The 10,978-nt window shown below is 40.6% G+C and overlaps 1 protein-coding gene across 1 annotated transcript; it reads left to right on the forward strand.

Annotated features, from left to right (window-relative positions):
• Positions 1–250: 250 nt before the first annotated feature.
• LOC106603866 (POU domain, class 4, transcription factor 3) lies at positions 251–2,820 on the forward strand. Its single transcript, XM_014198070.2, has 2 exons — positions 251–500; positions 814–2,820. The coding sequence occupies exons 1-2, from the start codon at positions 381–383 to the stop codon at positions 1,705–1,707; spliced, it is 1,014 nt and encodes a 337-aa protein (XP_014053545.1). The 5' UTR covers positions 251–380; the 3' UTR covers positions 1,708–2,820.
• Positions 2,821–10,978: the final 8,158 nt, after the last annotated feature.

Below are 10,978 nucleotides of genomic sequence, written 5' to 3' on the forward strand. Positions count from 1 at the left end.
GCATACATTGACTGGATTGCATACATCTCGGCCTAGAGTAGTTTATTGAGAATATGAACAAACAATTGTATATGCCTAATCATATTTAGAATACATTATCACATCTTATGTATAGCTGATAATGAGCCTCATAGGCCTATTGTTTTTAGTTTGATGGGCAATTTAATTGCGTTCACTTTCAACCGTGCATCACGCTTGCGCACAGCACCCAGCCCGTTCCCATGACTTGTAACTTGTAAGTTGAGTAAAGGAGCAGGTGGGGTGAGAGAGAGGCAGAACGGGAGGCGCTGCCAATGGAAATAGCTCACTAACAGCAACGAGCCAGAGAACCGAGCCTGCCTCTATGTCAGGGCCACTTACCTGCAAGGTGCGCATCGAAGATGATGACCATGAACGGCAAGCAGCATTTCTCTATGCACCCTGTGCTGCAGGAGCCCAAATACTCTGGCCTGCACGCGAGTTCGGAAGGCATGCGCAGAGTTTGTCTGCCTGCCCCGCAGGTATGTTTCTCAGTCAATTATTTGAGGCACAAATGTATGAACAAATATCCATTTAAAACGTTTTAAGTGGATCAGAAAGGACTTTGTTTTATCCACTCTCGTACTCGTTCTTTCTTTCGTTCTCCCTCACAACCCCTCCCCCTCCCTCTCTTTCGCTCTCTCATCATCTCATCTATTCAAGCAAAGCTGCTGCTTTCATATTAATGTTTATGACCTGTGCTTTGAGGAGGGTTCTCCCTGTGCTTAACATTTATTTGAATCCTGAGTTGACAGAATTCCCCACTGATTCCAGTATGCGCACTCTTGCTTCCAGCTCCAGGGCAATATCTTCGGTGGCTTTGATGAGAGTCTACTGGCACGCGCGGAAGCTCTGGCGGCTGCTGACATAGTCTCTCACGGCAAGAGTCACCATTTCAAGCCAGACGTGACTTACCATACCATGAGTAGTGTCCCCTGCACCTCCAACTCCTCTACGGTGCCCATCTCCCATCCTTCCACCCTGACCTCTCACCAACACCACCACCACCACCTGAACCAGAGCTTAGAGGGGGATCTCCTGGATCACATCTCGTCCAGTCTCTCTGTGAGCGGGATGGGGGCTCCAGATTCCTCTATGATTACCACGCACCAGCACCACCTCCAGACCATGGGTCACCTCCACCAGGCTATGGCCATGGGTCATCCGCACTCTCTATCTGTGCACAACGGAATGTCGTGTGTCAACGACGTGGAGTCTGATCCTAGGGAGCTGGAAGCCTTTGCTGAGCGGTTCAAACAAAGGAGGATAAAGCTCGGGGTGACCCAGGCGGACGTTGGCTCAGCCCTCGCCAACCTGAAGATACCCGGGGTGGGCTCTCTCAGCCAGAGTACTATCTGCAGGTTTGAGTCCCTCACCCTCTCTCACAATAATATGATTGCGCTAAAACCTGTCCTCCAAGCCTGGCTCGAGGAGGCCGAGGCTGCTTACCGGGAGAAAAACAGCAAGCCAGACCTTTTTAATGGTAACGAAAGGAAACGAAAACGCACTTCGATAGCCGCACCTGAGAAGCGCTCGTTGGAGGCATATTTTGCGATCCAGCCCCGTCCATCTTCGGAAAAAATTGCTGCAATTGCTGAAAAGCTGGACCTTAAAAAGAACGTGGTTCGTGTGTGGTTTTGCAACCAAAGGCAAAAACAGAAAAGGATGAAATATTCTGCTGTGCATTAGGTCATTAACATTATGCATAAAATACGACATTTTGAAGAGATAACAGGGATCTTTCAACATTTCATCATGTCCGACTGGAATTTACAACCCAGACTCTATAGGTTTATTTAAATGTTCATTATGTTGTCTCGTTCACTTTTTTTGTCCTCTAACGGGCACATTTTATGTTGTAGATTGGAATGAAACGTGTTGTGCTAAAGGTCTCTTGGATTAAGTTTTCGTTGTTGTTGCTTTTTACTTGACTGCATATCACAAGTCACAACTCTCTTCAATCACATAACTATAACAAATAGGCCTATAGAAAATGACCTGTCTCTATCATGTGAGATGTCCTGTTGAATGCGCGTAAGTCTGGTTAGTTGTTTGGATAATTTAATCAATTACACCAACATTTTCACGTTTACTGTATGTCTCGAACTGTTTGGATTCATACTTGTCTAGGATGGAATTCATGTGTTTTCACTCTATAGGTGTAACACACCCCCTTAAAAAACATTGCAAATTAATATGCTCTCTTTGTGAACGAGCTGAACTTCGTTGAAAAATTAATTCACAGTTGTGTGCAAAAGAGGAAAATCACATTTCACAATATTAATGACACAACACGAGTTGATTTTCTTTAATCATTTTCAAGATGTCACTATTTTAACTAAGGCACGTCAAACGGGCATGGGAAAGCTGCTATATTTTGACATTACGTATTTTGATGTGAACATGTAAAACAGTTTGGAGTATCACTGAAATATTGTGAGTATTTTTCTTCACTCTTGAATTTCACTTGACAAAATGTGTGAAGTTGAAAATGAATGAATAAATCATTGAATATTTTCTAAAATTCAATTGAATCAGCAATTTATTATTTTGATTACATTGTACATGCTTAATTTGTGTTTTTGTCAGTTGTAGATAATTAGACCTAGCATTACCACTTAATTTAAAGACAGGAAGAAAAAGTTTACCTAGGCTTAAAGTGATTTTGCTATTTGTGTGAGTCTATGTTAAATACAATATCTCTTTCGTTTCTGGGGTTGGAGTAAGGGAATATTAACTCAGGGTTTGTTCTTCCGTGGTCTTTGAATAAATCATGCCTCAAGATACAGATGGGCAATAAAATCATTGTAAAACCTTGAGTTTCACAGACAACTTGACGTGTTGTATTTATGAATTCCTAATGCTCTGCTACGATTAAAAAGGAATCATATAGCACATAAATATAGAAAAAAAGATATATTTTCAGTGATGAATTTATAAACCAAAGTCAAACACCATGCAACACCACGCAACAATAACAATAAGAGACACATCATTTATGTTTTCCTTTTCTTTGACGCACTGTTACCAGGATCTTGGTCCTAATTACATCTGTTTAAATAACGAATGCCCGTGTGTTACTGGGGTATATCGTGGTGTTTGAAATGATTAAATAATGAAGATGCAATATTAATTATATATAGGTATAAAATGAGGATTGTTGCTGTGCGGAGGGCTGAGAGTGTGGGAGCTCGTGACTCGAGGGATAGAGGCTTGTGACTCTCACAATTTCAGGTAAGGATTTGAAGACTTCTATTTATCTTTTAAACCCGTACGAAAATAACAGATTTTTTCCCAGCCCTTTTATCTCTGTGTACTGTGATGGTTTTTTACCCCGTCATTTTAAATGTGTGATTATCTAACTCACTATTAAGGGTATAGCTATGTTTTATTTTCTCCAGTCGGTTGGAGGTTTTTAAATCTTTATATAAAGGAGTTTTTGGACTCAAGTTGAATCTGTTATTATACAAATAAAAATACAACAATTGGATTTTGAAATAGTATGTCAAACTGTTATTAGTATTATTTAAACTAATAACAATAATAACTCACTTCATTGTAAGTGTATTTATTCTCTTCGTGATTAATAAGTACTGTTGTATGAGTAATTTAGTATTGGATATTCTTTTGTAAAAGTAGAACAGGAGGTCTATAGGCTTTAAATAAATACACATTTGGTTCGATTTGTGTAAATTCGATGCATGTATTAAGGGGAAGTGAAAACAAAAACAAAATATTGTTGATGAAAATAGAAAACAATATACTGTAGGGTGAATTAGGAATAAGTGGGACACTTTGCATTTTCGTCTTCTGTAACCTCTTTCGACGTCTATCCAACATATTAGCCCAACACATGATACATTTCTGAAATCCTCAAGATGTTTCCTAATCACACACACACAAAAAGCATATTCACAGGAGGCATGACACACCCATGTGTGTACACTGAGTCAAACCCATATTTTCAGTTCTCATTTGGTAGGTGGGACAGAACGTTAAACTGGGACAGGAGGTTATAACTTGGGACAGCAGTTATAACTTGGGACAGCAGGTTATAACTTGGGACAGCAGGTTATAACTTGAGACAGCAGGTTATAACTTGGGACAGCAGGTTATAACTTGAGACAGCAGGTTATAACTTGGGACAGCAGGTTAAACTGGGACACCATTATTATAGTCATCGTACCCCATGACAATTCAATTCAATTCAATTTTATAAACATGTCACACTTTTTCTGAATTCACTTAAATAACAGTACCAATAACAGTGCTAATAACAGTACTACAAGAAAACATTAACAGGATATAGTGCTACAAGAACCAAAGCCCTGCCTAGCCTAATTACAGTGGGTTCCTAATGCAAATGGCATCAATTTCCTCCAGTGGAAATGCTTATAAGACTGTCCCACTTTGCAACACACTTTAGCTACTCCATGTTGTCCCACTTTGCAACACACTTTAGCTACTCCATGCTGTCCCACTTTACAACACACTTTAGCCACTCCATGTTGTCAAACTTTAGCTACTCCATGTTGTCCCACTTTACAACACACTTTAGCTACTCCATGTTGTCCCACTTTACAACACACTTTAGCTACTCCATGTTGTCCCACTTTACAACACACTTTAGCTACTCCATGTTGTCCCATTTTACAAACCTCTTTAGCTACTCCATGTTGTCCCACTTTACAACACACTTTAGCTATTCCATGTTGTCCCACTTTAGCTACTCTATGTTGTCCCACTTTAGCTACTCCATGTTGTTGTCGCACTTTACAACACACTTTAGCTACTCCATGTCGTCCCACTTTAGAACACACTTTAGCTACTCCATGTTGTCCTACTTTAGCTACTCCATGTTGTCCAACTTTACCTACTCCATGTTGTCCTACTTTAACTACTCTGTTGTCCCACTTTAGCTACTCCATGTTGTTGTCCCACTTTACAACACACTTTAGCTACTCCATGTTGTCCCACTTTAGCTACTCCATGTTGTCCCACTTTAGCTACTCCATGTTGTTGTCCCACTTTACAACCCCCTTTAGCTACTCCATGCTGTCCCACTTTACAACACACTTTAGCAACTCCATGCTGTCCCACTTTACAACACACTTTAGCAACTCCATGTTGTCCCACTTTAGCCACTCCATGTTGTCCCACTTTACAACACACTTTAGCTACTCCATGCTGTCCCACTTTACAACACACTTTAGCTACTCCATGTTGTCCCACTTTAGTATTCCATGTTGTCCCACTTTACAACACACTTTAGCTACTCCATGTTGTCCCACTTTAGTATTCCATGTTGTCCCATTTTACAACACACTTTAGCTACTCCATGTTGTCCTACTTTAGCTACTCTATGTTGTCCTACTTTAGCTACTCCATGTTGTCCCACTTTAGCTACTCCATGTTGTCCTACTTTAGCTACTCTGTTGTCCCACTTTAGCTACTCCATGTTGTCCCACTTTATGTTGTCCCACTTTAGCTACTCCATGTTGTCCCACTTTACAACACACTTTAGCTACTCCATGCTGTCCCACTTTACAACACATTTTAGCAACTCCATGCTGTCCCACTTTACAACACACTTTAGCTACTCCATGTTGTCCCACTTTAGCTACTCCATGTTGTCCCACTTTACAACACACTTTAGCTACTCCATGCTGTCCCACTTTACAACACACTTTAGCAACTCCATGCTGTCCCACTTTACAACACACTTTAGCTACTCCATGTTGTCCCACTTTAGCTACTCCATGTTGTCCCACTTTACAACACACTTTAGCTACTCCATGTCGTCCCACTTTAGAACACACTTTAGCTACTCCATGTTGTCCTACTTTAGCTACTCCATGTTGTCCAACTTTACCTACTCCATGTTGTCCTACTTTAACTACTCTGTTGTCCCACTTTAGCTACTCCATGTTGTTGTCCCACTTTACAACACACTTTAGCTACTCCATGTTGTCCCACTTTAGCTACTCCATGTTGTCCCACTTTAGCTACTCCATGTTGTTGTACCACTTTACAACCCCCTTTAGCTACTCCATGCTGTCCCACTTTACAACACACTTTAGCAACTCCATGCTGTCCCACTTTACAACACACTTTAGCAACTCCATGTTGTCCCACTTTAGCCACTCCATGTTGTCCCACTTTACAACACACTTTAGCTACTCCATGCTGTCCCACTTTACAACACACTTTAGCTACTCCATGTTGTCCCACTTTAGTATTCCATGTTGTCCCACTTTACAACACACTTTAGCTACTCCATGTTGTCCCACTTTAGTATTCCATGTTGTCCCATTTTACAACACACTTTAGCTACTCCATGTTGTCCTACTTTAGCTACTCTATGTTGTCCTACTTTAGCTACTCCATGTTGTCCCACTTTAGCTACTCCATGTTGTCCTACTTTAGCTACTCTGTTGTCCCACTTTAGCTACTCCATGTTGTCCCACTTTATGTTGTCCCACTTTAGCTACTCCATGTTGTCCCACTTTACAACACACTTTAGCTACTCCATGCTGTCCCACTTTACAACACATTTTAGCAACTCCATGCTGTCCCACTTTACAACACACTTTAGCTACTCCATGTTGTCCCACTTTAGCTACTCCATGTTGTCCCACTTTACAACACACTTTAGCTACTCCATGCTGTCCCACTTTACAACACACTTTAGCAACTCCATGCTGTCCCACTTTACAACACACTTTATCTACTCCATGTTGTCCCACTTTAGCTACTCCATGTTGTCCCACTTTACAACACACTTTAGCTACTCCATGCTGTCCCACTTTACAACACACTTTAGCAACTCCATGCTGTCCCACTTTACAACACACTTTAGCTACTCCATGTTGTCCCACTTTAGCTACTCCATGTTGTCCCACTTTACAACACACTTTAGCTACTCCATGCTGTCCCACTTTACAACACACGTTTAGCAACTCCATGCTGTCCCACTTTACAACACACTTTATCTACTCCATGTTGTCCCACTTTACAACACACTTTAGCAACTCCATGTTGTCCTACTTTACAACACACTTTAGCTACTCCATGTTGTCCCACTTTAGCTACTCCATGTTGTCCCACTTTACAACACACTTTAGCTACTCCATGTTGTCCCACTTTACAACACACTTTAGCTACTCCATGTTGTCCCACTTTAGTATTCCATGTTGTCCCACTTTACAACACACTTTAGCTACTCCATGTTGTCCCACTTTAGTATTCCATGTTGTCCCACTTTACAACACACTTTAGCTACTCCATGTTGTCCTACTTTAGCTACTCTATGTTGTCCTACTTTAGCTACTCCATGTTGTCCCACTTTAGCTACTCCATGTTGTCCTACTTTAGCTACTCTGTTGTCCCACTTTAGCTACTCCATGTTGTCCCACTTTATGTTGTCCCACTTTAGCTACTCCATGTTGTCCCACTTTACAACACACTTTAGCTACTCCATGCTGTCCCACTTTACAACACATTTTAGCAACTCCATGCTGTCCCACTTTACAACACACTTTAGCTACTCCATGTTGTCCCACTTTACAACACACTTTAGCTACTCCATGCTGTCCCACTTTACAACACACGTTTAGCAACTCCATGCTGTCCCACTTTACAACACACTTTATCTACTCCATGTTGTCCCACTTTACAACACACTTTATCTACTCCATGTTGTCCCACTTTAGCTACTCCATGTTGTCCCACTTTACAACACACTTTAGCTACTCCATGCTGTCCCACTTTACAACACACTTTAGCAACTCCATGCTGTCCCACTTTACAACACACTTTAGCTACTCCATGTTGTCCCACTTTAGCTACTCCATGTTGTCCCACTTTACAACACACTTTAGCTACTCCATGCTGTCCCACTTTACAACACACGTTTAGCAACTCCATGCTGTCCCACTTTACAACACACTTTATCTACTCCATGTTGTCCCACTTTACAACACACTTTAGCAACTCCATGTTGTCCTACTTTACAACACACTTTAGCTACTCCATGTTGTCCCACTTTAGCTACTCCATGTTGTCCCACTTTACAACACACTTTAGCTACTCCATGTTGTCCCACTTTACAACACACTTTAGCTACTCCATGTTGTCCCACTTTAGTATTCCATGTTGTCCCACTTTACAACACACTTTAGCTACTCCATGTTGTCCCACTTTAGTATTCCATGTTGTCCCACTTTACAACACACTTTAGCTACTCCATGTTGTCCTACTTTAGCTACTCTATGTTGTCCTACTTTAGCTACTCCATGTTGTCCCACTTTAGCTACTCCATGTTGTCCTACTTTAGCTACTCTGTTGTCCCACTTTAGCTACTCCATGTTGTCCCACTTTATGTTGTCCCACTTTAGCTACTCCATGTTGTCCCACTTTACAACACACTTTAGCTACTCCATGCTGTCCCACTTTACAACACATTTTAGCAACTCCATGCTGTCCCACTTTACAACACACTTTAGCTACTCCATGTTGTCCCACTTTACAACACACTTTAGCTACTCCATGCTGTCCCACTTTACAACACACGTTTAGCAACTCCATGCTGTCCCACTTTACAACACACTTTATCTACTCCATGTTGTCCCACTTTACAACACACTTTAGCAACTCCATGTTGTCCCACTTTACAACACACTTTAGCTACTCCATGTTGTCCCACTTTACAACACACTTTAGCAACTCCATGTTGTCCCACTTTACAACACACTTTAGCTACTCCATGTTGTCCCACTTTAGTATTCCATGTTGTCCCACTTTACAACACACTTTAGCTACTCCATGTTGTCCTACTTTAGCTACTCTATGTTGTCCTACTTTAGCTACTCCATGTTGTCCCACTTTAGCTACTCCATGTTGTCCTACTTTAGCTACTCTGTTGTCCCACTTTAGCTACTCCATGTTGTCCCACTTTATGTTGTCCCACTTTAGCTACTCCATGTTGTCCCACTTTACAACACACTTTAGCTACTCCATGCTGTCCCACTTTACAACACATTTTAGCAACTCCATGCTGTCCCACTTTACAACACACTTTAGCTACTCCATGTTGTCCCACTTTAGCTACTCCATGTTGTCCCACTTTAGCTACTCCATGTTGTCCCACTTTACAACACACTTTAGCTACTCCATGCTGTCCCACTTTACAACACACTTTAGCAACTCCATGCTGTCCCACTTTACAACACACTTTAGCTACTCCATGTTGTCCCACTTTAGCTACTCCATGTTGTCCCACTTTACAACACACTTTAGCTACTCCATGCTGTCCCACTTTACAACACACGTTTAGCAACTCCAAGCTGTCCCACTTTACAACACACTTTATCTACTCCATGTTGTCCCACTTTACAACACACTTTAGCAACTCCATGTTGTCCTACTTTACAACACACTTTAGCTACTCCATGTTGTCCCACTTTAGCTACTCCATGTTGTCCCACTTTACAACACACTTTAGCTACTCCATGTTGTCCCACTTTACAACACACTTTAGCTACTCCATGCTGTCCCACTTTACAACACACTTTATCTACTCCATGCTGTCCCACTTTACAACACACTTTATCTACTCCATGTTGTCCCACTTTACAACACACTTTAGCAACTCCATGTTGTCCCACTTTACAACACACTTTAGCTACTCCATGTTGTCCCACTTTACAACACACTTTAGCTACTCCATGCTGTCCCACGTTACAACACACTTTAGCTACTCCATGTTGTCCCACTTTACAACACACTTTAGTATTCCATGTTGTCCCATGTTACAACACACTTTAGTATTCCATGTTGTCCCACTTTATCTAGCTATAGTTGGTAAAGCGGGACAAAAGACTGAATTACAAAATGTAAACAATATTGGCAACTTGTTTCTGTATTTTGATGCACCAGTACATAGTATACACATTTACATCACAATTTGGCACAGTGAATTATTTATGACAGTTTTATAACCTAAACATCAAAACAGAAGATAATATATGTCACTGATCTTACCATGTGCTTTGCGGCGTGAGCTTCCAGTTTGAAGCTTTCTCTGCACTCCTCTGTGATGTCACACAAATGAGCTGATGAGATTTTGATCATGTGGTTTCTCTACAAGGGCTTAGGAACAATAGTTTAGATTTTCTCTTTTCAGACCAAGAAATAAACACTTCAAGATTAAGCTGCCCCAGTTTCTGAATTCACCCTATGTTATATGTCAATATAACCTGCAGTTATGCTATTTTCCCAAGTGTGATCCAGGCTCTCTCCTGGATATTTTAGCCAGAGGATCAATATTTTGCAAATTAAATATATTCTCTTTGATCTTGATAATTAATTGCTTAGGCAATGTATAATTTACATTGATAAAGAGGAATTTGAAAGAGTGACAAAAGCAATGCAAATATATAATTGTCTGCTTGCTCATTATGATAACCTAATGGACACAATTCTCTATTTTTTCTATGTCTTGGGATCATGTGATATGTGGCTACTATAGAGACAGTTTTAAATCAGGTTAAAGACGTATTGTAGACGCTTTTATCTCAATATCAAATCAATTCTTGCTGAATTAAGTACCTTAGTGTTATTTATTTTATTTTATTAAAATGGTCAAAAAGAAACAAATAGCTTCTTAGCAAAGAGCTATTTCTCAAGCAATAATTTAGCGAAGAGTGTCTGTGAGTGGTCTGCATCAGGGGCCAAATTGGTTGAGACTAATGGGAGGGATCTGTAACTTAAAAACGAGCTGTTATGGCAGAGAGGTTTGAAACTTTCTTTGTTATTGGTCTATTAACTTAAAGTGCATTTTGAAAGTACACAGACAGACCCCTTGACTTTTTACAAATGTTGTTACATTACAGCCTTAATATAAAATGGATTAAATTGTTTTAAACTACACACAATAGCCCATAATGACAAAGCAAAAATA

This window comes from Salmo salar, chromosome ssa04 (genome assembly GCF_905237065.1).
Source record: "Salmo salar chromosome ssa04, Ssal_v3.1, whole genome shotgun sequence".
NCBI lineage: Eukaryota > Metazoa > Chordata > Actinopteri > Salmoniformes > Salmonidae > Salmo > Salmo salar.

Bases quoted from the DNA above. Each gene is read 5' to 3' on its own strand.
- LOC106603866 (XM_014198070.2), top strand. From the start codon at position 381: ATGATGACCATGAACGGCAAGCAGCATTTCTCTATGCACCCTGTGCTG. The intron at 501-813 runs GTATGTTTCTCA...TCTTGCTTCCAG, and splicing joins TTTGTCTGCCTGCCCCGCAG to CTCCAGGGCAATATCTTCGG.